The 27903-nt window shown below is 42.1% G+C and overlaps 1 protein-coding gene across 4 annotated transcripts in view; it reads left to right on the forward strand.

Moving 5' to 3' along the window:
- Positions 1 to 27903, forward strand: part of ACOX3 (acyl-CoA oxidase 3, pristanoyl) — a 186708-nt gene that overhangs the window by 98312 nt on the left and 60493 nt on the right. For all 4 annotated transcript variants that reach the window (XM_040335363.1, XM_040335361.1, XM_040335362.1 and 1 more), the window contains exons 11-13: positions 11093 to 11213; positions 16946 to 17068; positions 20288 to 20401. In XM_040335363.1, coding sequence (XP_040191297.1) covers positions 11093 to 11213; positions 16946 to 17068; positions 20288 to 20401 — 358 coding nt within the window. The remainder of the gene's footprint in view (positions 1 to 11092; positions 11214 to 16945; positions 17069 to 20287; positions 20402 to 27903) is intronic.

The following is a 27903-nucleotide window of genomic DNA, read 5'->3' on the forward strand; positions in this document are numbered from 1 at the left end:
TAGGTGATCAAATGCCACCAAAAGAAAGCACCATTTGTGGGAACAAAATTATAAAAATGTATTTTGGGTACAGTGTTGCACGACCGCCTTATTGTCAGTTAAAAACTGTAAAAAAAAATATTTTTTTGTTTTTTTTTTCAAAATTGTCACTTTTTTTTGTTTATAGCGCAACAAATAAAAACTGCAGAGGTGATCAGATGCCACCAAAAGAAAGCTCTATTTATGGGGGGAAAAAAGGACATTTTATTTGGGTACAACGTCGCACGACCACGCAATTGTCAGTTAAAGCGACGCAGTGCTGTATCTGAAAAAAATTGCCTGGTCATTAAGGGTGTAAATCCTTCCAGGGCTGAAAGCGGAGGTCCACACAAAATCATAAGTTAATCCTATTCTGTTCAGTTCATTGTATACATGTTCAAAGACCCACACAAAAATTGTTTTGCGCCGTAAATACTATTTTTAATTTTAAATGATATGAAAACCTTTTCAGGGTACTATATTCACAGCTCTTACTGTGAAGAAATCTTTCCATAATTGGAGATTAAATCTTTTTTCCTCCTAGATGTAAAGAGTGCCCCCTTGTCCTTTGTGATGACCTAAAAGTGAATAACTCAACAACAAGTTCACCATTTGGACCCCTTATATATTTGTACATGTTAATCTCCTCTTCTCAAGAGTGAATACATTCAGTTCCTCTAACCTTTCCTCATAGCTGAGCTCCTCCATGCCTCTTATCAGTTTGGTTGCCCTTCTCTGCACTTTCTCCAGTTTCCCGATATCCTTTTTGAGAACTGGGGCCCAAAACTGAACTGCATATTCCAGATGAGGTCTTACTAATGATTTGTACAGGGGCAAAATGATCTCTCTCTCTCTCTCTCTCTCTCTCTCTCTCTCTCTCTCTCTCTCTCTCTCTCTCTCTCTCTCTCTCTCTCTCTCTCTCTCTTTCTCTCTCTCTCTCTCTCTCTTTCTCTCTCTCTCTCTTTCTCTCTCTCTCTTTTCTCTTTCTTTTTCTTTTTCTTTTTTTTTTCTCTCTCTCTTTTCTCTCTCTCTTCCCCCAGTTGTACTCCCCCTAGTATGTATGATGCATGAATTTTCTTAGCCCCAAGTGCAAAACTTTACATTTATCAACATTAAACCTCATTTGCCGTTATTCCACTGCATAGCTGGATGTCTTCTCTAAACACTGAAATTGTATTTTTAAGACCCTATCACTTCAAACCACATCAAAGGTGCAACAAACAGGACATTTTCTACTGCATTGTAGTATAAAAATGAAGGTATTGAGAGAAGGCAGCGGTGGGGTTCATTTAATAAAACTGGAGAGTGCAAAATCTGGTCCAGCTGTGCATGGTATCCCATCAGTGTGTAATTATCACATTGTTACAGGTGTACCTGGCCGCCACCCTTATCCACATAGGGTGCTGTGTTTTAATTTGTTATGGCCTTAAAGTGGTTGCAAAGGTTCCCGTTTAAAAAATAAAAATAACAAACATCTCATAATCACCTCCACTGTGCCGTTAGTTTTCCACAGAGTGGCCCCGATCACCATCTCCTGGGGTCCCACTGTGGTTCTCTCGACTCCTCCCCACAATAGATAACCCCTTCTGGGAACCTCTCTCCCGAGGTGATTACCTTGCGGGCACTTCCAGTTTATGACTCGACCCCGGCGCCCGCGTCATTGGATTTGATTGACAGCAGCGGGAGGCTGGAGCTAATGGCTGTGCTGCTATCAATCTATCCAATTAAGAGCCAAGGAGCCACGGAGAGAGTGGCGCGGGATCGCACCCACAAACATTTGGGGCTCAGGTAAGTAAAATGGGGGCTTGGGGGGTTGTAAAGGGGTTGTAAAGCTTTGTGTTTTTCACCTTAATGCATAGGATGCATTAAGGTGAAAAAACACAAAGCTTTACAACCCCTTTAAGATTTTATTGTGCATAAATATCGTTTTTTATTTTTTATATATCAATGTCTGATGGTGCCCATAACATCCATGGACATAAGTCCATCCAGTGAAACCAACAGAGAAAAAAAAGGAAACCAACACACTCCAAAACCAAAACCTCCTTATGCACTATCCAATAGCAACAGTTGATCCAGAGGAAGGCAAAAAAAAAAAACAATAAAGCATGATCCAATTTGCTCCACCCTAATCCACTAAGGCCTTGTACACACGACCGAACCAGTTTCTGTCCGCAGACCAGTCCGGATCTGTCCGCAGACCAGTTTCAGCGGACAGATCCGACCGTGTGTACAGCCTAGCAGACAGGTTTCCAGCAGACAAAAGTTTTAAAGCATGCTTTAAAACTTATCTGCTGGAAACCCGTCCATCCGACATGTCCGCTGGTTAGTACACCTAACCAGCAGACAGAAATCTCCCGCATGCGTCGAATAGATTCGACGCATGCGTGGAAGTTGTTTTACTTCCTGGTTTGGTGACATGGCGGCGTCACCGCGCTGTCTGTCCGCAGGGATTTCGGTTTGATGGTGTGTACAGCCATCAGACCAAAATCTCCCAGAGGACATGTCCGATAAAAACGGTCCGCGGACCGTTTTCATCGGACATATTCTATCATGTGTACAGGGCCTAAGTGGCAATCAAATATTACCTGGATCATCTTTACCTGGAAATACTAGTATCCAGTTATGGCATGGTTGTACTATTAGGGGTAACGAGTGCCCATGGTGCCACCAATGTTCCCTCGTTTGATCATTTGTTATAGTAGATCAAGGTGGCCTCCCAGTGTTGGTCATGTGGCCTGGCATGGTTCAGAAGGGAAGTGGGAGTGAGTTCCTTGCTCACTGCCCAACCCCCACCCCCTTGTATTAAGATTCTATTAATGAGATATCTGCTCTTAAGTTCCTAGGTCTACGCATTTGTTTTAAAGTAAGTGAAATGTTAGTATTTGGTGCCCAATGACTCATTCAACCTTTTATATTAAAGGTTTATCAGTTGTGGCCCTGTATTCCAGTGTTCTTTGTATACATTGTGCACGTGAATTATATTGAGAGCGTAGTATTTTTATGAGATACAATGAATTCTGCAAGCTTTCTTTTTAGCGTGTGGTTTTAATGAACATGTCAAAGTATGAACTCGATGACTACCAAATAAGGTTTCAGTTTTTCTTGAATAGATACATTTAGAAAATGATCCATCAACCCAAGTGTGCAATTAGATTTAACCACATAAACGTTTCAGTTTGCATCACAGTATAATTTAAGTCAACGTGCCTTAGCAGGGAGAAAAACAAGGTAGGCAAGACTTGACTATCTACATGTCTCGGGATATTCCAGTGAACTTGGTAATAGCTGATAATGTTTGAAAAAATGTGGATCACTTTACTCTAGTAGTCCCAGTGGTATGGAAATACCAGCTGTCAAATCACATTGGTTGTCGTCGGCAAAACATGAATGTTTTTCGTGTGTTCACGAGGCTTTAGGATTTTTCGTTTTTCTTGGATTTATTGTGTACATGCATCCGTTATTATTATTATTATTATTATTATTATTATTATTATTATAATAATAATAATAATAATAATAATATTATTATTATTTTTATAATTATTATTTTATTTTTTTATAAAGAAGACTATACATTATCTATAATGAATGACCCATTCTTAGTGTTACTAAAGCCACAACAGTAAAATTAGTCTGTATATACAGTAAAGCGTTCTTGTTATACTTCCTGTGAAACCTAAGGGGGTAATCATCCGCATTGTGTAAAAAGGCTGTTTGATCCTATATGAGCAGATCCTCCCCTTCTTCCACTGACTCCAAAACATGTCTGGATAAGACCGAGTAACTGGAGTCAGGTTGCACATGCTCAGTTTAGTGTATATTGCTAGAGGTTTTTTTTTTTTTTTTTTTGGTGAGTGCATGTGATCAGCAAAGGGCCAATCAGCACTGTCCAGACAGGGGGTCAGGGGCCCTGCAGACTTAATAGAACAAGCTTTTCCAGACACTAATAGAAGTCACAAGACTGCTATATACTGCTGATAAAAGGTAGGGTTGTCCCCATACCACTTTTTTAGGACTGAGTACAAGTATCGATACTTTTTTTTTTCCATGTACTTGCCGATATCGATTACCGATACTTTTTTTTTTATTTTTATTTTTTAATGCCATGTGACAGTTTGACTGATGGGCACTGATAGGTGGCACTGACTGATGGGCACTGATAGGTGGCACTGACTGATGGGCACTGATAGGTGGCACTGACTGATGGGCACTGATAGGTGGCACTGACTGATGGGCACTGATAGGTGGCACTGACTGATGGGCACTGATAGGTGGCACTGACTGATGGGCACTGATTGATGGCACTGACTGATGGGCACTGATAGGTGGCTGGCACTGATGGGCGGCACTGACAGGTAGAACTGATAGGCGGCAGTTATGGGCACTGATGGCACTGACAGGTGGCTGGCACTGATAGGCAGCAGTAATGGGCACTGATAGGGGGCTGGCACTGTTAGATGGCACTGACAGGTGGCTGGCACTGATAGGTGGCAGTTATGGGCACTGATGGGTGGCTGGCACTGTTGGATGGCACTGATAGACAACTCTTTTGGGCACTGACGGGTGGCTGGCACTTATGGGCAGGCACTGAAATGCAGCAATAAATGCAATGAGGAAATGCTATGCTGCGACGCCCATCTTGGTACACCCTGCACTCTGCATCAGTAAGTATCAGCAGACCTTGTTACACCCAGCCCGAATTACATTACTGTGGCCAAGTGCAGGGTGTGCCAAGATGATGGCGACCTCTCCGCCCACTGAGGCTGCCCGCCTATTGACGCCAGACCCGCCCACTGAAACCGTTCACCGACTGAGGTGGCCCGATCCACCTACTGACGCCGCCCAGAGTCTGCTCGCCGCCGACCAAGTATCGGGTCGGGCATCGGGAGCATTTGTGCGAATACAAGTACTCGCACAAATGCTCGGTATCGGTCCCAATAACGATACTAGTATTGGGACAACCCTAATAAAAGGTATTTTAGCTGTTTATATTTACCAAAATAATTGCATCTCCATGTTCTGTGGGAGACGAGATATAGTGATTGCAGGGTCCTGGGTTTAGTAACACTAACGTCTTAAACAAAAAAACACAAGAGTATCACTGGCACCATGCCCTGCTCCCGATGTTGGCAGTGCCCTCTAAACACAGCATATTTAGGACACTATCGGGTTCACAGACTGTTTCTGTTAAAAAGCGGCTGAATTTGTTCTTCTCCAGAATGTGCCAAAGTCTGTTTTTAGCTGTCTGAATTCTAAATCCAATTTTCCTTTCAGTCGTCTTCTTCCACGTTACTTTTGTCTCAATGTTTCAATTTAGTTTACAAATTGTTTGCACTTGGCTTTGTTGCTGTGGAATTTTTGCTTTAAAGAGAATTTAAAAATAAACTCAAATCTATTTTTACAGAGCGACATAATATGTTAACGTTATAATAAGCTTAAAGAGATATTGAACCTGAAAACCAAAATGTAATATGTTGCAGCTTACCAATCCTTAGGCCCCGTACACACGACCGGTTTTCTCCGCAGAATCCAGCAAGAAACTCGATGGGAGACGTATTCTGACGGTGGTGTGTACACTTTTCGGGAAACTCGTCGAGCCAAATAGAGAGCATGTTCTCTATTTCCTTGTTGGGCAATGGGGAAATTTGGCTCGACGAGTTTTTTGACAGCCGAACGAGAAACTCGACGAGAAAAACAATGTGTTTTGCTCGTCGAGTTTCTCGGTCGTGTGTACGGGGCCTTAGATGTGGCGGCTGCATCCGTTTTATACATTTTTTTTTTTTTTTTTTAAGGCTTTTTTCACCTCTGTTTTCACCTGGGGATCTGGCCAGTAATGCACCATTTGTATTATAGTGCCTACACTCTGGATGAAGGAGCACAAGGGGCACAACAGACAGCATCACGGTCAGTCTGGGGGGGGGGAAGGAGAGGGTTAGATACACTAGCAGGTTTCAATACACTAACAAATTGAAGCCAAACTCCAGCTCACGCTGCGTTTACACAACCAGTTACAGCAATAGTTTTTTTTTTTGTTTGGGGATAAAGGTTTTACCTTTTTTAATTAATAAAAGCTGATAATTGGAAGCACCCCTGTCAGTGGCAAATGGTTTGTCTCAAGACAAAACGGATACACTTGAAGAAGAGCTTGTTTTGTTGAAAAACAGATGTAGAAAGGGGAAGAGAGATCTGTACTTATGGGAACAGTACTAGGGGTTGGTGATCTGTACTGGGAAGGGGGAGTAATCTGTACTGGGGAGCTGTATTGTGTGGGGATTCTGGGGGAAATTTATGGTGAGGAGAGCTGTACTAAGGGAAGGGGTGAACTCTACAGAGGGGGGCTATACTAAGGATAAGATCTGTTCTAGAGAGGTAAGATCTGTACTGGTTATGCACTCCTGACCAATGGACTCTGTGTGTTAGGCACGCCTGGCCCCTTCGCTCTGTACATTTTGCACTCTTGAATGCTGTGTGGGTGATGCCCAGACTGGGGGTAGGGAGGAATGCTCACTAGTGCTCCTAGAGGTTGACATAGTGGTATGTACCGTATTTATCGGGCTATAACGCGCCCCGGCGTATAGAGCGCACCCCCGAATTTGAAGGAAGATTCCTGCAAAAAAAAAAAAATACTTAGTTTGGATGCCCCTCGTCGGTGTCTTGCCTGTCGTCCATCGCGTCCTGCCCGTCGTCCAGCACGTCCATCGGCGGCCTCGTCCGGTCCGGCGTCCTTCTACGCCCATCCCCGCTGCGCTCGGTATATGTCGGCGCAGTGGTTCAAACAAAGTGCGGGTATTGACGTATATCGCGCACCCTCGATTTAGCCCTGTTTTTCAGGGCAAAAAAGTGCGCGGTATACGCCGATAAATACGGTAGTCAAGTCATCACTGTCCGTAGAAGCGGCACTTCTCCACACAGACTTTGGTAACTGTGTCATCCTTAACTCTTTATACTCTGTAGACTATGAATAACAGTTACTAGATCGCTGTAGATCCGAGGGGGACATGCAAGGAAAATAAAAAAACTGCATTTTAGCTTGCACACGATTTGGATAATAAAATCGGCAGAGCTTCCCCTCATTTCAGATCTACCCCTCCAATTTACTGCAACTGCACTTCCAAGTGCAGTTTGCACTTGTAGTTTGCACATGTAGTGCAAAGTGGATTTGCCTTTCGCAAATAACCCCCAATGAGTGTCCCTTGGTGCCCCTGCCTATTGAGGTAGTTATACCTTGTAAATAGAATAAAGTCTTTAGAGTCCTTTCTGTCCTTAGATGAATAACACAAGTCCATGTCCTTGGATTCCTAACTGGATTCCTGCCAAGGAGTGGTATCAGGCAAGGTGGCAATCAGACTTGGCACAGCTTCTGTTCACTTTCAATAGAAGGAGCAACCCATCTTTAGAGGCAGTTCCCTCCACCTATATAGTGGCCCCAGTAGAGGGCAGTAGCACCCAAAAAGCCCGGGAAAACCTTACCAGCAAAGTTAACCCTTAAGGCCTCATACACACGATAGGTTAACCAGAGGACAATGGTCTGAAGGACCGTTTTCATCGGTCAAAACCGTTCGTGTGTGGGCCCCATAGGTTAAAAAAAGCCAACTTGCTTTAAAATTAACTGATGGATTCCTAACCGATAGGTCAAAACCGATCGTTAGTAGGCACGACCATCGGTTAAAAATCCACGCATGCTCAGAATCAAGTCGACGCATGCTTGGAAGCATTGAACTTTGTTTTTTTTCAGCACGTCGTCGTGTTTTACGTCACCGCGTTCTGACACGATCGGTTATTTAACCGATGGTGTGTAGGCGTGACGGACCATCAGTCAGCTTCATCGGTTAACCTATGACAACGGTCCTTCAGACCGTTGACCTCTGGTTAACCTATCGTGTGTACGAGGCTTAACTCTCAGGAGGCACTAGCTCTGTAGGACAGCATAGCAAAACAATACAACAGTCAAAACACTCATTCAGAAAAAAACAAAAAACACATAATACAGCAATTGGCTAGTAAGCATAATTTTGAAAAACTCTCGTACATTATGTTGTGTACTTCGTACTTCTTTTTTTTTTTTTTTTTTTTAACCTTTACTTCAGGTTCCACCTCCTAGAGTTTCTTTTTAGAGCGCTCAGCTTTCGTTTTTGCCAGCCCACATAGCGTCTCTGTTTGGTTTTACATCATTAGTAAAGGTGTATTTTTTGGTTATTTTGTACTCATTTCTTTCTATTTATTTTGTTTCTTATTTTAATTTCTTGTTTTTATTTTCTTATTTTATTTAAATTTTTTTTTTTTTTTTTTTTTTTTATCATCTTTAAATTGAGTTTATTCATGAATACAGGAATAATTTTCCTATTTGGGTTTCCCCTAACCCCCCCCCTGTTCCTCCCTCCCCCCCCAACTCCCCCCCCCCCCACCTCACCAGGTTTTGACCACTTTATTGAATTTCCTCAGGGACTCCTATGCCGGCCCTTAGGTTTTCGGCATAGCTCCATGACCTCTTAAATACCCTCCAATCATCCCATTTTTTTACTTTTTTCATCTCCCTCCAGCCCATTCCTTAAATCTTCCATCCTGTATGTCTCTTCGACGGCGTCAATCCACTCCCATATCATGGGACATTCTGTTTCTTGCCATTTTCTGGGGATTAGCCTTTTGGCAGCGTTCAATAAGTGTGGCACCATTGATTCCTTGTATCTTCTTAGACTAACTACACCTCCGTGGAAAAGCACCGTCCAAGGATCTTTTTTTATTTTATTTTTTGTTATCTCTTCTATGTACTTCAAGATCTTCTCCCAGTATGTCTTTACTTTGGGGCATTCCCACCATAGGTGTGCCATAGTTCCTGGGGTCTCGCAGCCCCTCCAACATTTTTCTGATTGGTCCTCTTTAAATTTACATAATTTGTTCGGGGTTATATACCATCTGGCAATGCATTTATAGTTCATTTCTGCCGTTTGGCTATCTACTGCTGAGGAGTGGGTCAGTTTCAACATTCTCTGTAGTTGGGTCCTATCGTGCTGTGATTTGAGTTCCTTTTCCCATTTTTCAATAAATGGTGGTATCTCCCTCTCGTCGATCTCCAGTAGTATTCTATATACTTTTGATATGGTGCCTTTGACGTTCTCCATTATACATATTTTTTCCATTTCTGTTAGCTGTTCCCCTGTTCTCAATGGAGATGGTAATTTCTGGATAAACCGACTGAGTTGTTGGTATCTCCACTCATTGATTTCCATCAAGGTTTCTTTCTGTTTTAATTCCGAATATATTATCAAGTGTCCATCTTTAATTATATCTCTTAATTGTGCTCTATCGTTCTTTATCCAGTTTCCTCCCACTTGTGTTTTCCCTGGTGCAAAGTATTCGTTATTTTTTAGTGGAATAAGGGGTGAGTTGAACTTACTCTCCATTTTTTTTATTTAGTGTGTCCCATATTCTAAGTGCATTTTTTGTTATAGCGTGTATTTTTGTGCTAAATTTTCTATATTGAGGGATACTTCTGACCGCTACGCTCTTACCACTACTATATTGTACACAGCGCACTTATTAATAAAATCATGTATGCATTTATTGCAAAACACAGGTATACACTTGCATCTAGGTATACATACATCTGCTATGTTAGAACAATAGGAGAGCTGTGCAGTGCAGCCGGTAGCTGTCATGCAAGAGATTCCGCACCCGCTAGAGAGATGGAAAGGCAACAGTGTCCAGGGGTTTCCTGAACCAAAGTTACAAGCATCATGGGCGTGGAGGGACGTGTACAACACGTTTCAGAGGCCCCACCTTCTTTTTTCAACTATGCTTAATGGTAATAAAGAGTCCTCTTTTATGCTGGCTGCTAAAAGCCTATAAGGCGGGAATGAAAAGTGAGTTTTACATGTTTGAAAGAGCCAATAGGCTTGCAGGCGTGGGATTGGTGCATATGTATACAATAATGGTGCATGCTAACAGAAGTATTAATATTTTTCCTTTAAAAAAGTCCTTTGAGCAAAGAAGTGAGAGAGCAGTCCTTTTATTTTGGGCAGCCTTGCGTGGGGAGCCGAAGCCAGACTCCAAAACATGAAACCGAAACAGAAAAAAGCAGGCGTCACTTAGAAAAACTGCAGACTTTAATATAAAAGTAACATCAAAGCACTCACATTGAAGTAGTAGTATGCAGGCATGTGGATGAGGTCCTGGTGACAGTCAGTTCACAACCGCAATCTGTAGTCCCTTGTAGCTGTGGAGTCCATTCGCTGTGCTTATGCTGCTAGTGGGAGAGCGTGTGCCCGGTTCGCCGACAAGCGGTTTCCGGGTAAGTCTCTGCGGCACCAGAGAGAGGGCTGGAGCGCAAACAATGGATCCTGCTGGGACGCAAACGGCCTGTGGGGGATGACGTCACTGCCGTTGACCAGAATGGATCCATTGTTTGCGCTCCAGCCCTCTCTCTGGTACCGCAGAGACTTACCCGGAAACCACTTGTCGGCGAACCGGGTACACGCTCTCCATGCACACTACTACCATGTGAGTGCTTTGATGTTACTTTTATATTAAAGTCTGCTTTTTTTTTGGCGCCTGCTTTTTTCTGTTTCTGTGGGATTGGTGCATGACAGTCATAGTCGTAGTCCACACGTTTCATTAAAAAACAAATGATATAAAGAGCATAAATAAAAGAGAAGAGAAATAAAAAGAAAAGACAAACTGACAGACCAGGAGTGTTTCTAAGATGTTTGGTGAATGCAGTAGCAATTAAAAACAAAATATCAATCAATCAGGAGAGTCTGGGACAATACACCTCCACAGATGAAGTTTCCAATAATGATCCATTTTGTGGTGTAGTAATTGAAGGATGTTTTTCAGGTACAGTTGCAAATGTTGCCATATGCAGAGCGAGTACGCTCAGGTCTTAAGCCCTTCCACTTTTGGCACACTTGTGCCATACCTACAGTTCACCACGGCTTGCTGTGTGTGCTGCCTAACTATTTTCCCCAAAGGATTTTTTTTTTCTATGACCCTGGGCAGCATTGTTTGAAGTTATGGTTTAAATGAAGGACAGAATGTTTTGTGTGATTTTATCATGTGTATTGTTGATTTTCAGGCTGAACTTGGCAAGGAGATCCATGCTCTGTCCTGTGCCGGGAAGCCCCTGGCCTCATGGACTGCACAGCAGGGGGCACAGGAATGCCGAGAAGCATGCGGAGGTCATGGCTTTCTAGCTAGTAAGTGACCAGACAGAGGATTACTGTCAAGAAAATAATGCTTAGATATCACACCACTGTTTTACATCCAGCCAATAATCACTCCGTCTGGAAAAATTCCAGGAAATTATTAGGGATTAAGAAACCTGTTTCCAGAAAGTCGGGTCCACCTGATAGCTGACTGATAAGACAAATGTTTTTTTTTTTAGTTACTGACTATTGCTGCAGGGAATATGGAAAGTGGAAACATCTGTCATTGAAATAATTTGAAATCTCTATTTTAGTTTGTATTACAGTAATCAGAGAAGTTTGTGCTGTGTGTGTGTGTTGTTTTTTTTTTTCTTAAAGTGGATTTTCAGGCTAAATACATGGTTGAAGTTCATATATGGAAACAATTTGTAACTTTGTTTCTGTTCAGCCAGTCTTAGAATTCAGGGACCCTGCCAGACAGTGCAGTCAGGTCCTTGACCTTTAGGTGTACCTAGGCACACTCATGTGTCAAAGGTGCACTGGTTTCAGGAGAAATTCATAACAAAGGATACATTTTCAAAGAAGTACACAGCGACTTATCTGCACATAGATTTTGATTCGCACACAGCGACTTGTCCTCTTGACGCACACAGCTTCTAATTCGCACACAGCGACTTATCTGCACACAGCATTTGATTCGCACACAGCTTCTAGCTGCAACCCATGCAGCCTCTCTCTTCTCTCAGGCTGCATTCACATTGTAACGCCACGTACGCGGCGTATTTTGCCGCGATTTGTTTACTTTTTTTTTTTACAGATAATTTCCATTGATGTCTATGCCCGAACGCCAATGCCGCCTGAAAAAAAGGGTCCGGGACTTGTTTTCAGGCGTACGGCGTTTCGGCGTGAGATGTGAACCATCTCATAGACATCAATGGAAATTCGCCCCTCCAGCGGCACGAGCGTCGCGCTTCAGGCGTATATACGCCGAGGTGTGAATGCAGCCTTAGAGAGATGGGAGCTCTCCTGGCTCCTAGGAACAGACCTTCTGTCTGTAGGGTGGGGCCCTGAATGCTGTTTAGATAAGCCTTAAAAAGCCCAAACCACAGCTGACCATTTAACTTGTGTTTTTCTCTCCAAAATATGGCGAAAAACCTACCATCATTCAGGTAAGACAGACCCAAACCATCACTATATATATATATATATATATATATATATATATACAGTGAGGAAAATAAGTATTTGAACACCCTGCTATTTTGCAAGTTCTCCCACTTGGAAATCATGGAGGGGTCTGAAATTGTCATCGTAGGTGCATGTCCACTGTGAGAGACATAATCAAAAAAAAAAAATCCAGAAATCACAATTTATGATTTTTTAACTATTTATTTGTATGATACAGCTGCAAATAAGTATTTGAACACCTGTCTATCAGCTAGAATTCTGACCCTCAAAGACCTGTTAGTCTGCCTTTAAAATGTCCACCTCCACTCCATTTATTATCCTAAATTAGATGCACCTGTTTGAGGTCATTAGCTGCATAAAGACACCTGTCCACCCCATACAATCAGTAAGAATCCAACTACTAACATGGCCAAGACCAAAGAGCTGTCCAAAGACACTAGAGACAAAATTGTACACCTCCACAAGGCTGGAAAGGGCTACGGGGAAATTGCCAAGCAGCTTGGTGAAAAAAGGTCCACTGTTGGAGCAATCATTAGAAAATGGAAGAAGCTAAACATGACTGTCAATCTCCCTCGGACTGGGGCTCCATGCAAAATCTCACCTCGTGGGGTCTCAATGATCCTAAGAAAGGTGAGAAATCAGCCCAGGACTACACGGGAGGAGCTGGTCAATGACCTGAAAAGAGCTGGGACCACCGTTTCCAAGGTTACTGTTGGTAATACACTTAGACGTCATGGTTTGAAATCATGCATGGCATGGAAGGTTCCCCTGCTTAAACCAGCACATGTCAAGGCCCGTCTTAAGTTTGCCAATGACCATTTGGATGATCCAGAGGAGTCATGGGAGAAAGTCATGTGGTCAGATGAGACCAAAATAGAACTTTTTGGTCATAATTCCACTAACCGTGTTTGGAGGAAGAAGAATGATGAGTACCATCCCAAGAAAACCACCCCTACTGTGAAGCATGGGGGTGGTAGCATCATGCTTTGGGGGTGTTTTTCTGCACATGGGACAGGGCGACTGCACTGTATTAAGGAGAGGATGACCGGGGCCATGTATTGCGAGATTTTGGGCAACAACCTCCTTCCCTCAGTTAGAGCTTTGAAGATGGGTCGAGGCTGGGTCTTCACAGCCAGGATAACCAAGGAGTGGCTCTGTAAGAAGCATATCAAGGTTCTGGCGTGGCCTAGCCAGTCTCCAGACCTAAACCCAATAGAGAATCTTTGGAGGGAGCTCAAACTCTGTGTTTCTCAGCGACAGCCCAGAAACCTGACTGACCTAGAGAAGATCTGTGTGGAGGAGTGGGCCAAAATCCCTCCTCCAGTGTGTGCAAACCTGGTGAAAAACTACAAGAAACGTTTGACCTCTGTAATTGCAAACAAAGGCTACTGTACCAAATATTAACATTGATTTTCTCAGGTGTTCAAATACTTATTTGCAGCTGTATCATACAAATAAATAGTTAAAAAAATCATACATTGTGATTTCTGGATTTTCTTTTTGATTATGTCTCTCACAGTGGACATGCACCTACGATAACAATTTCAGACCCCTCCATTATTTCCAAGTGGGAGAACTTGCAAAATAGCAGGGTGTTCAAATACTTATTTTCCTCACTGTATATATATATATTCTTCATCTAGGTAAATGCAGCAACCAAAAACACACTCAAGTAGTGGACCCTCAAGATACTGTCCCTGATCATAAATCAAAAGAAGAGAAATTAAAGATTCAAAAACTATTATCCTAGATAATATATTAGGAGGATGGGAGCTACCAGTAAAGAAACATAATGCAATATCTAAGAATAAAAATGAACAAACACATTTAACACAAAATCTCAATACATGTAAAAAATGATCTGACACCCTGAGAACTGAGCAATCAAACATTGCTGATCTCTCAGTTCTCCCCTCCATTCTGAGCAGGAAGGCATGACTGTCGGTCACCGCTCTCTGCAGAGCCTGGACTGGCTGAGTGATGTCAGTGATGTCAGTGACAGTGAACTTTAGCCCACTGTTGGAGGAAAAGGATGAACTGCCCTCCTGTGATCCATTGGAGAAGTATGGTCAAAAAACTTTGGTTATACTTCTTGTATAAAATATAAGTTCACCTTTTGTAACATGTTACACCCATACTCGGGGTGTAACATGTAACAAATGCATCGGCCATAAAGTATTCTGTGAAAGGAAAAACTACAAGTTCCGTCGGCCTTTGTGGCTGTTGGCTTCTAGTTCTCAAAGAACTACCATGGCACTGTTGATCGCTCTTGGAAGTTCATTGAGCTTCCTGTCAGGGTGTTACTGCCTGCCCATATCAGAAGTACGGGCAGCTACACGGACAGTCTGCAGGACCTTGGCATTACACCTATAATCTGCTGATTGCAGGTGCAATGCTTTACATATTCCTAACAAAAACAAATGCATGTTTTTTTACCTGCAAAAAATGTGCATTTAATTTTTTGCAAAAGCAAACTTATCCTTTAAGCACAGTTGTTACTAAATGTTCCCTTAACTGCTTGTCGACCAGCCACTGTCATTATACTACGGTAGGTCGGCATGATCCCGCGAGCCACCGTAGCTGTACGTTGGCTCCTTTAACCAGTTGCCAACCAGCCGCCGCAATTTTACGGAGGCAGGTCGGCTCGGCTGTGCAAAATCACGTAATATTATGTGACTTTGCATTTTAGCCACTAGGGGCTCACCCCTGGTGCCGGCGGGCACCATCACTCGTTACAGAGCGAGTCCTGTCAGGGGGAGAAATGACAGATCGCATGTTCATACAATGTATGAACAGCGATCTGTCATTTCCCCTAGTCAGTCCCCCCCCTCTTCAGTTAGAACACATCTAGTGAATATAATTTCGCTCTATTTTTGTTTATAGCGCAAAAAATAAAAACCGCAGAGGTAATCAAATATCACCAAAAGAAAGCTCTGTTTGTGGGAAAAAAAGGACAACAATTTTGTTTGACAGCCACATCGCTCGACCGCACAATTGTCAGTTAAAGCAACGCAGTGCCGAATCGCAAAAAGTGGCCCGGTCATTGACCAGTAAAATGGCCTGGGGCTAAAGTGGTTAAGCGGGAAGGCGGTGGTGTCGATGCTCGTGGCTGTCAGGCACGAGAGGCAGAACAGAGACATGCGCGCGCATAAACACACACACATCCCAGTTCTGTGAGAAGAGGAAAGAGATTGTGAGTTCCTACAAGCTGGGAACAACGATCTGTCATCTCCTATAGTCAGTCTCCTCCCCCCACAGTTAGAACACACAGTGAGGAAACACAACTACTCGATCGCCCCCTAGTTTTAACCCCTTCCCTGCCAGTGACATTTATACAGTAATCGGTGCATTTTTATAGCACTAATCGCTATATAATTGTTAATGGTCCCAAAAATGTGTCAAAGTGTTCGATTTGTCTGCCATAATGTCGCAGTCCCAATAAAGGTCGCAGATCACCGCCATTACTAGTAAAAAAAATAATAATAAAAATGCCATAAATCTACCCCCTATTTTGTATAACTTTTGTGCAAACCAATCAATATACGCTCTTTTTGATTTGTATTACCAAAAATATGTAGAAGAATACATATCGTCCTAAACCTGAGGAAAAAAGTTACTTTTTAAAAACAAAATAGGAGATATTTATTATAGCAACAAGTACAAAATATATTATTTTTTTTCCGATATTGTCGCTCTTTTTTTTGTTAATAGCGCAAAAAATAAAAACCGCAGAGGTGATCAAATACCACCAAAAGAAAGGTCTATTTGTGGGCAAAAGAGGATGTCAATTTTGTTTGGGTACAGCGTCGCATGGCCGCACAATTGTCAGTTAAAGCAAAGCAGTGCCGTATCGCAAAAAATAGCCCGGTCATTGAGCAGCCAAATCCTCCGGGGCATGAAGTGGTTAAACGTGTCAAATAGTACATTTTTGAGTTGACATCTACCTTGAGCTTCACATTTTTTATCCAAAGCACATAAAAAATCAGTATGTACAGCTGGTTGGATGTCTATTCAGTCCTGGGGGGCAGATATGGAGAGCTTCATTCATTATTGAATTCCTTCCTAAACCAAGAATATCATCCACAAGCAGTTCTAACCCACTAACACTTCTAATGTGCAGACAGAAGATGGGAGGCTCACACACATTTTCACACTGAAGTCCAGTGGTGCTGTCACATACCAGACCTTTTCTAGGCTCTTCTTTTTTTCAGATATACAGTATATTTATATTCTGCCATTTCAGCTTTTATATGTTTTATTTGGCCACTGATACATATCATTTAGTCTTAGACAGTAGTTCTTACCTTCTTTTACGTATGCATTTATTATTGACCCAGTACTATTTTTCTTTCTTTTGATCTGAACTTGCATTAAAATAATTTATGAATAAGATAATTCAGAAATGACAGACTTGCTGTTGTAGTGATGGATTTTTTAGAGCTGTTGGAAAGTACTGAATCCTGGAAAATTGCTGATGCCAAAGTTTATCATTGGCCTAGTGAACGTGATCCTCCCATATACATATAGCCAGAAGAAATTCAGAAACCTTTCTCATGATAAATGTTTTTAATCTCATACATTTTGTTTTATTACAGTGAACCGATTAGGTGACATCCGCAGTGACAATGATCCCAACTGCACATATGAAGGGGACAACAATGTCCTACTTCAGCAAACCAGCAATTATTTACTCAGCCTTGTCCACTCCATACATGAAGGTAGGTATTTGTAATGTTCATGTTGAAATAATTGTCCTCCATTCAATTTCATCAGGTTTGATCAAATGTTGGAAGTGAATTTTTTTTTTCCAAGGCACCAATCATAAGAAAATAAACAATACATTTTATTTCCCATTTTATTTATGCGGGCGGGGGCTTATCGGAATCTGGGAGCCCCCTTTAACAAGGGGGCCCCCAGATACCGGCCCCCCACACTAGGTGAATGAGTATGGGGTACATCGTACCCCTAACCATTCACCTGGAAGTAAAGTGTTAAAAAAAATAAACACGCTACACAGGTTTTTAAAATATTTTATTAGTCAGTCAGCTCCGGGGCCCCCCCTCTCTTCTTTAGCTCTTTTACAAGGGGGCGCTTGCTTCTTCTGACGTCTTCTGGGGGGGGTCCCCAGTCTTCACCGACGTCTGGTTCTCTTCCGCCGGGTGGGGGCCGCTTTCTTCTTGAGCTTTTTCACAGCGGCCCTCTCCCAGGCTTCCTCCCACGTTTTCGGCGGGGGGGATGTGCCCGGGCTTCTGTCTTCTTCTTCTTCTTCTTCTTCTTCTTCTTCTTCTTCTTCTTCTTCTTCTTCTTCTTCTTCTTCTTCTTCTTCTTCTTCTTCTTCTTCTTCTTCTTCTTCTTCTTCTTCTTCTTCTTCTTCTTCTTCTTTTTCTTCTTCTTCTTCTTCTTCTTCTTTCTTCTTTTTTTTGTTCTTTCTTTTTTTTCTTCTTCTTTCTTCTTTCTTCCTTCCTTCTTCTTTCTTCTTTCTTCTTTCTTCTTTCTTCTTTCTTCTTTCTTCTTTTTTCTTTTTTTTTTTTTTTTCTTTCTTTTTTCTTCTTTTTTCTTTTTTCTTTCTTCTTTCTTCTTCCTTCTTCTTTCTTCTTCTTTCTTCCTTCTTCTTTCTTCTTTCTTCTTTCTTCTTTCTTCTTTCTTCTTTCTTCTTTCTTCTTTCTTCTTTCTTCTTTCTTCTTTCTTCTTTCTTCTTTCTTCTTTCTTCTTTCTTCTTTCTTCTTTCTTCTTTCTTCTTTCTTCTTTCTTCTTTCTTCTTTCTTCTTTCTTCTTTCTTCTTTCTTCTTTCTTCTTTCTTCTTTCTTCTTTCTTCTTTCTTCTTTCTTCTTTCTTCTTTCTTCTCTTTCTTCTTCTTTCTTCTTTCTTCTCTTTCTTCTTTCTTCTTTCTTCTTCTTTCTTCTTTCTTCTCTTCTCTTTTTTCTTCTTCTTTCTTCTTTCTTCTTTCTTCTTTCTTCTTTCTTCTTTCTTCTTTCTTCTTTCTTCTTTCTTCTTTCTTCTTTCTTCTTTCTTCTTTCTTCTTTCTTCTTCTTCTTTTTTTTTTTCTTTTTCTTCTTCTTTTTCTTCTTTCTTCTTTGTTCTTTCTTTTTTCTTCTTTCTTCTTTTTTTTTTCTTTTTTTTTGTTTCTTCTTTCTTCTTTCTTCTTTCTTCTTTCTTCTTTCTTCTTTCTTCTTTCTTCTTTCTTCTTTCTTCTTTCTTCTTTCTTCTTTCTTCTTTCTTCTTTCTTCTTTCTTCTTCTTTTTCTCTTTTCTCTTTTTCTTCTTCTCTTTTTTCTTCTTCTCTTTTTTCTTCTTCTCTTTTTTCTTCTTCTCTTTTTTCTTCTTCTCTTTTTTCTTCTTCTCTTTTTTCTTCTTCTCTTTTTTCTTCTTCTCTTTTTTCTTCTTCTCTTTTTTCTTCTTCTCTTTTTTCTTCTTCTCTTTTTTCTTCTTCTCTTTTTTCTTCTTCTCTTTTTTCTTCTTCTCTTTTTTCTTCTTCTCTTTTTTCTTCTTCTCTTTTTTCTTCTTCTCTTTTTTCTTCTTCTCTTTTTTCTTCTTCTCTTTTTTCTTTTTTCTTTTTTCTTCTTCTCTTTTCTCTTTTTTCTTTTTTCTTCTTCTCTTTTTTCTTTTTTCTTCTTCTCTTTTTTCTTTTTTCTTCTTCTCTTTTTTCTTTTTTCTTCTTCTCTTTTTTCTTTTTTCTTCTTCTCTTTTTTCTTTTTTCTTCTTTTCTTTTTTCTTTTTTCTTCTTTTCTTTTTTCCGCTGCAATGTCTTGTGCGCGGCTCGCACCGACTTATATAGGTCTCTTATGACCTCACAGTCCCATCATGCTGCGTGGAAAGACTTTCACCCCTTTCTTTTTCTATCTGTCCCTTTTAACAAAAATAAAACTTTTTAAAATACCCAGAATGTTTCATAATCAGAAATATCAATTATGGCTCCTACATTTTTAGTCTTTCTTAGGCCTCGTACACACGATCAGTCCATCCGATGAGAAGGGTCTGAAGGACCGTTGTCATCGGTTAACCGATGAAGCAGACTGATGGTCCGTCACGCGTACACACCATAGGTTAAATAACCGATCGTGTCAAAACCGATCGTGTCAGAAGTTCAATGCTTCCAAGCATGCGTCGACTTGATTCTGAGCATTCATGGATTTTTAACCGATGGTCGTGCCTACTAACGATTGGTTTTGACCTATCGGTTAGGAATCCATCAGTTAAATTTAAAGCAAGTTGGCTTTTTTTAACCGATGGTTAAATAACCTATGGGGCCCACACACAATCGTTTTTGACCGATGAAAACGGTCCATCAGACCGTTGTCCTCTGTTTAACCTATCGTGTGTACGAGGCCTTACAGTATTATATTTGCAATTACTGGAAATTACAAAGGCATTTAAAGCAGAGCTTCAGTTTAAAGGGAAAGTTCCTCTTTATGTCACCACCGCCCCCCCCCCCCCCCATGCCACATTTTGCACATTATAATTTTATTTTTGGGGGGAGGTGGGTACCTACTTTTAATAGGTAGCCACTCCCACCTAGGCAATCTGAGCAGATGTTTTGCCCTCTCACTTTGCCAGCAGCCTTCTGCGAAAACATCACAGGTCTGAAAAGGCTGATGGACCATTCACACAGTACAGCACGGCTCACGCATTTGCAGTGGGAAGCCGGCTGTGAAGCTGGGAGGAGTCACAGCCGGCTTCCATTAGGAAACATGTCGGCGCTCAGGAGGAGAGCTGGATCCCTGGATAGGTAAGTGTCCTTTTATTAAAATGTACTTTTAAATGTATTTTTGCTAAGTAGAAGAACCTTTTTTTAAAGAGAAGTGTTGCACCCATTTCAAGGGGAAGACCAAGAAAAGCCTGCAGCTTGCCAGAGACTATAAATACAAGAATTTAATTTATTATGAGCTATGTTAGATCATTGCATCCGTAGTACTCAGTATTTATTCTTTATGTTAACAGGTAACCCTCCCTGTGAATCCCCTCTTGGATCTATACACTTCCTCAATGACTTTAAGACCATTCTATCTAACAAGTTCACAACACGCACAGCTAGGGAATGTCTGGAATGTACAGGTAAGTGCTTTATTGTTTTATATGTTCTTTATTACTTTTATTTACTTTTGTAGTCTTAAAGCGGAGGTTCACCCTAAATTATAACTTTGGCTGTCTAAAACCACCAGCCATTGATAGTAATGTATCCGTTTTTTTTTGTTTTTTTTATCGCTGTCCTTACCTTTGTACTTAACCCTTTTGTGAGCTGTCACTCACTTTTCCCCGCAGGAGTGGGCATGGATTCCAAATTCCCCTCGACCAGCGCTATGTCTCCTGGGAGTAAGTCCTGAGAATCGCAGGAGACGCGCTGTGCTGAAATCCCGCGATATATCGTGGGACGCCGGCCGTTGTGATGGCAACAGTGCATTGTTGACGGCGACGCTCGCCGTCAACACTGCACATGCGCGGGATAGAGCGGTGAATGCTGGAACGTCAGCATTCACCGCATCCCGTAAGGACAAGCAGTTGGGCTTCACAGTGCCCACAGTAAAGATGGAAACGTCCATCTTGGAATTTTAAAAGATCTTCTTTTCTGGCGATTAGCAATGCAGCAGGCTAAAAAACTGGGACAAATGAGTGATTACTTTCACAAGGTAAGAGCGGTAGAAGCCATTAAAAAAAAAAAAAAAAAAAAACGAAAACCCGCGGAACCCCCGCTTTAAGTACAAGGCTTGATTTTTTTTCTTGTTCAGACCATGGATGGATTCATCAATCCATGGTAAACACCATGGATGAGGTAACTCTACTGCTAGCTTTTGTATTCAGCAGCTGCGGCACCTGTGGCTGCCTGAATGTCCAAACCGTGAATGGATCGGATATAATGCAGTCATTGTTTTGGTTGAATAATTTTTCATCTGACGGGTGACAAAATTTCAGGAGGCTGTGGCCAACCTTGGATCTCATTTGAAGCATCCAGTCTTTGCAAAGACTTTAGTTTACGTGCACCGATTTTTTTATTTTATTTATTTTTTTCAAATAAAGGTGTGAATTAATTATTTCAGCCATGATCATCTGGATGAGAATGATCACATCATAAGAATTCAATTACATTTGCAGACACCCTAATGTCCACCATTTGTTGTTGGTCATTTTGGAAGATTTCCATCTCTACACTCTACAGCAGGGATCTCAAACTGGCGGCCCTCCAGCTGTTGATAAACTACAAGTCCCATGAGGCATTGCAAGGCTGACAGTTACAAGCATGACTCCCAAAGGCAGAGGCATGATGGGACTTGTAGTTTTGCAACAACTGGAGGGCTGCCAGTGTGAGACCCCTGCTCTACAGCCTACTGTTTCAGGTGCAACAAGCAACATCTCAGAATTGAAGGGGAAATCAATCAGACACCACAATGCCAGACAAATATCATTTTTGATTGGTTTTATGAGGCCAAATTATAGAAACCAATGTAAACAAGATAAAATGCAAGTGTAATTATAATCCAAAACCGTGCAAAGCTTATATAAATAGGTACTCGAAATTAAACTGGAGTGAAGGAGGATGGTAGGACAGTTCTGATGGTGGAAACACATAACATGGAGTGAAGTAAAATACAACTAGACTTTAATTTGGTGTGAAAGGATTTGGCACAATTGGAAAGATCATCATAATTGATTGGATGTGTTTATATTGAATTTTAGATAGCTAGATTCAGAAAGAGTTAAGCCGGCGTATCAGTAGATACGCCGTCGTAACTCTGAATCTGCGCCGTCGTACATTTAAGTGTATTCTCAAATTGAGATCCACTTAAATGTAGCTAAGATACGTCAGCCTGCACCGTCGTATCTTAGCTGTCTAGTTCCGCCGGCGGCTAGGGGCGTGAACGCTGATTTACGCCTAGAATGCATAAATCAGCGAGATATGCCTATTCACGAACGTACGCTTGCCCGTCGCAGTAAAGATACGCCGTTTACGTAAGGCGTTTTCAGGCGTAAAGTTAGTCCAACAAAAAGCTGGCCTAGCCAATGTTAAGTATGGACGTCGTTTCCGCGTCGAATTTTGAAAAATTTACGTTGTTTGCGTAAGTCGTCCGTGAATGGGGCTGGACGTAATTTACGTTCACGTCGAAACCAATACGCGCTTGCGGCGTACTTTGGAGCAATGCACACTGGGATATGTCCACGGACGGTGCATGCGCTGTTCGTTAAAAACGTCAATCACATCGGGTCACGATTCATCAACATAAAACATGCCCCCCTGTTCCTCATTTGAATTAGGCGTGCTTACGCCGGCCCATTTACACTACTTCGCCGTAACTTAGGAGGAAAGTGCTTTGTGAATACAATACGATACGCAACGCCAGCTCAACCATACGCCGCCCTACGTGAATCCAGCTATAAGTGTTTATATAGATAAAGTGCTGCACTGGTTTGTATCATAATTGATTTTTTTTGTATGCATTTGGTGCACAGCAGTTATTCAGATTGGGCAGTGGCGGTTAGCAGTGAAGTCTTCAATTCCATGTAGCCAAGCTTTTAATCTAAATCTGTTTAATGTTTCCAAATTGATGCAAAGTTGCCATGTTTAATTCCCCTGGTGTTTTGCACGTTGCCATGCTTCTTTAGGGGTGCTCCCAGTTTTGCCAGTAAATAAAGATAATTGATGATTTTTTTAATTGAAGCATGATAGTTTAATTATGGTGAAAATATAAGCAAAGACAAAACTTAGAAGGCAGGGAGCTGCGGTGGCTCAACGCGATTGGCACTGCGCTGACAAGCCATTCACCTCTGCAGCTAGGGGTTCGGATCCCGGTCTCGGCTTCATGTGAATTGAGTTTGGTGGTCTCAGCCCGGCTCCCGGTGGGTGTGCTATGCAAGGTAAGCCTGTGCTTAGTACGCCCACCCCCTCCCACAAAAACCACCACACTTACACACACACTCTAAATTGGGTTAACACACGCACATTGACCACGCGGTCTCTAAAGAGAGGCGAAGGACTAATGGGGCTGGTTGAGCGGGCTAGATCCTCTCACTCCCTTATAGGGAGTCCCTCTGCCCCGTTGGGCTTCAAAGCGGAGCAGGTAGGGCGGGCTGTGTGGGAGGACCCCCTCACACACCCGCCATTGCCACCCGGGGCATGGAGAAAGGTGGCAGATTGCCTCTGGGGGAGGCCTGCCTACTCCCAACTCCTGCAGTCCAGCTCCTCTCTCGAGCACACGCACAAAATACACTTTAAAAAAAAAAAAAAAAAAAAAAAAAAAAAAAAAAAAAACTTAGAAGGCACGCGCTATTATTGCATTTATGTACTATCCTTCAATGTGACCTGAACTGAATTTTTACATCTCTTTTACAACACTCACTGTTCCACTCATAGATTATTTTAGGGCTGTAGTTGTGTGTCATTGTGATTGTTATATTTATTATTAGTGGTCGACGGTTCAGAGATGTGTAATCTATAAAAATTAAGTGATGAGCTCCGGCGTGTTCGTACAGCCCATGTGCAGAGTTCGCCATGAAGTCGGCACTGCGCTAATCACAGGCAGTGAGATCGGGAAATGTCTCCCTGCCTGTGATAAGCGCAGTGCAGTGCCAACTTCCTGGCGGGCTCTGCACGTGGGCTGTGCGAACACGCCGGAGCTCATCCTTAATAAAAATATCAAGTTCCACATACATTACTCGATCCATTCCAATCGGGTTTCCGTCCTGGTCACGGAACTGAAACAGCACTTCTCAAAATATGGGATGACGCTCTTGAAGCAGCAGACGAAGGAGAATCTTGTTTTCTGATACTGTTGGACCTAAGCGCAGCATTTAATACTGTAGCTAGAGTCGCTGTCTTGGATTTACTCTGGTTCTCCTCCTTCTTGGAAAACCGATCTCAAATAGTGAAACTGGGTCCTTTCACTTCTGAAAAACACATGGTGTCATGCGGGGTCCCTCAGGGATCCCCCTTGTCGCCCGTACTATTCAATATCTATCTCCGCCCACTTTTTGAAATCCTCAGTAACCAAAAGTTACTCTACCACTCCTACGCGGATGACACGCAACTATATTTTCGCATCTGCAACATTAAGGATCATTATCTCGGACTAGAGAAATGCCTTACTTTGATAGAAAATTGGATGACGGAGAGTTACCTTAAACTCAACGGCTCAAAAACAGAACTTCTCCTGTTTCACGCCAACCGAAAGACTTCCCACACCAATATGGACACCGCTGCCCATTCTGGGACAAACCATCACCCCTAGCACCAAAGTCGAAAGTCTCTGAGTCATTTTTGACACCCACATGACAATGGATGCACAAATAAGGTAAGTAGTCAGCGGATCCCACCATCTGCAGCGCCTGCTAGGTAGACTCATTCCCTTTACCCCGAAAGAAGACATAGCAGTCGTGGTGGGTACAATTATCAACTCCAGACTCGACTATGCAAATGCCCTCTACCTCGGACTCCCAAAATACCAAATCACTCGTCTGCAAGTTGTTCAAAATACGGCCGCTCGACTCGTGACTGGGTAAAAAAACATGGGAATCAATCTCACCTTCACTGAGATCCCTTCATTGGTTGCCAGTAAAAGACAGAATCACTTTTAAGGCACTCAGTCTGACACATAAGTGTGTTCAAGGAAATGCCCCCCAATATCAATGCGAAAAACTAAAATGTCACAACCCCAATCGTGTTCTGCGATCCACCAACCAAAATCTACTCCAGATACCCAAAGCCAGATACAAGTCCAAAGGAGAACGAAGATTTGGAATCCAAGGACCTAGACTATGGAACGTTCGCTCTACCAACCAGCATCCGGTTGGAGGTGAATCACCTGACTTTCAGAAAAAAACTCAAAACCCGTCTTTTCTGAGGGCAAAAGTACAGTAGGGAAAGGATACTAAGCACCCTGAGGCGATTCAGTTTGCATGTGTTGCGCTATATAAGTTTCTCACTCGCTCACTCATTGTTTGTCCTTCGGCATTTTAGGAGTATGTGAGATTAAATGATTACACCGATCGGCTATAACTTTATGAGCACTGACTGATAAAGTGAATACCATTGATTGATTTTTTTTTTTACATTGGCATCAAAAGTTTGGAATATATTTTGGAAATAGGATGCCCCAGGGATTTTATGGGCAAGGAGAGTGAACCAGAATGGAAAGGAGTAATAATTGTAAAAAAGTAAACATTTATTGAATATACATATAGATTGAAAATGCACAAGTAGGTACACCTAAAAACAATGCATTGGAACACGATCGAATAGTACAGCAACTGAATACTGGAACCACTAGCCTCAATAATGGAGATTACAGTAAATGTGTGGTCACAGATGATCCCAACATGTTTCGAAGATGGAAGGTGTAGGTATTCAATTCCTTCTTCAGGGTTTTTTAACAGGCTGTTTGTTCTATTCCAAAAAAAATGTACATAAAATAAAATGCATACATACATATGAATGCTAGAGAATGAATAAATATAAATGTATATGAATTCAGCAGGTGAGCAGCAAAGTTGGAATATATTAGACAGTAAATAGGTTGTGCCTGAAGTTAATGTGTTGGAAGCAGAAAAATTGGGCATTCAGTTTGTTTTATATGGGACTGCGTACATACAGACTAGTCAGGGTGCCCATGTGGATCTTCGTCCACAGCCACAAGTATCTAATATGGGGGCATCAGAACTGGACCATGTAGCAATGAAAGAGGGTGGCTTGATCTGATGAATCACTTTTGCAACATGTGGATGCAGGGCCGCTGTTAGAAATCGCAAGGCCATGTACAGCCTACCTGACAGGGCCCCCTCTTCAACCCCCGCCCGCAACCCCACCCCTGGCCCCCGCCTTAAAGCAAATTGCATTACCCACCCAGCGACGCATATGTGCGCCGTGTGGCCGTTAAAGCCCAGTTTTTTGCCGCCGCACATATGGATTCCTTGGGCATAAAAGGGTTAAAGGGGAGTGGTTGGGGGGCAGTAAAAAAAAAAACGCACAAAGGTGCACAACCATGGAGAATATTCAACCAATTTTTCATATGTCATTATTGATTTTTATGTTCTATACAATTCGGCACATATGATCTTGATGCAACAGTAACAATACTATAGCACATATGGGTTCCTTGGGCATAAAGGGGTTGGGGGGGGGGGAGAGTAAAAACACAGCTCAGTATGTTTTTACCCATATAATCACAAGTGTTAGAATCTCACTGTGCTTATGATAATCAGAATTACGATATGGCTCTGTCACAGTGGGTTCTGACTTTGTTATGGTTGTACTGTGTTAGTCTGTACCACACACAGTACAACCATAAGTTAGAAAAGTCAGCACCCAAGATGCCATGTGACACTGTGACAGAGCCATACAGCATCTGCTGTGCTGTGTAGCTATCGTAATTCTTATTATCATAAGTGAGGATTCTGTGGAGAAATTTTAGAGCCACTCGCAAAGCCGCCACGCCACCCGCCACCGCCGCTGCTGGAATTAGACTTGCTGCTCTCTGTCAGCCATCTCCTATCAGTCTCCACACCTGGCTGAGGGAGCAGAGCGGAGCGTGTTTAGAGATCACTCCACCACTACAAGTGAGCGGCGCAGAATTATATACCTCTGCCCTGAAAAAGAAGAAAATGTCCTTCCCCCGCTCTCACCTTCTGGGCCCCTGTCAACCTGACAGGAAAGGTTTAGTAAGCAGTATTATTTTAATTGGCAGAACTGAACTATAAAACTTCGAACCCCCCCACCCCCCTGCCCGGCAGAGCTGATGCAGTCTGGGCCTGGTACAACAGGGCCAGTTGTGTACTGCTTAATCAGTGGCCCTGTGTGGATGGCCCAGTGCATGTGCATCACTTACCGGTAGAAGAGATGGCAGCAGGATGCACTGTTGGGAAACCTTGGTGCCTTCAATTCATGTGGATGTTGCCTTGACACGTACCACCTACCTAAACATTGTTGCTGACCAAGTACGCCCCTGGAAACAGTATTTCCTGGTGGCAGTGGTCTCTTTTAGCAGAATTAATCGCCCTGCCACATTACAAAAATGGTTCAAGAATGGTTTGGTTTGAGGAACACAACAAAGTTTGAGGTGACGACTTTAAATTCTCCAGATTTCAATCCAATCAAGGATCTGTGTGATGTGCTGGAAGAAACAAGTTTTATCCATTGATGCCCAACCTCGCAACTTACTGGACCTAAAGGATTTGCTATTGAGGGCTTGGTGCCAGATATACCACAGCATACCTTCAGAGGTCTAGTGGAGTCCATGGCCTGACATGTCAGGAATGTTTTGGTGGCAAAAGTGGGACCTACTCAAATATATAGCGATCAACCAAAACTTTATGGACCACCACACCAGGTGGTCCATAAAGTTTTGGTTGATCGCTATATATTTTTCCTGGGGCTTTGTCCTAGCGGGTATTAGATAAACATGCATAGCTTGTTCTGTAACATGTTTCAGCTATACATATACTTTTCCATGAAAAAATAATTGTCACAAAACAAATGGTTTATCCACTATAAGTTATAATTATATAAACTTCACCTTCATCAAGTATACTATTAGTATTTAGTATACTGTTGATAGCATGCTCTGACATCAAAG

This window comes from Rana temporaria, chromosome 1 (assembly GCF_905171775.1).
Source record: "Rana temporaria chromosome 1, aRanTem1.1, whole genome shotgun sequence".
In the NCBI taxonomy this organism is placed as follows: domain Eukaryota; kingdom Metazoa; phylum Chordata; class Amphibia; order Anura; family Ranidae; genus Rana; species Rana temporaria.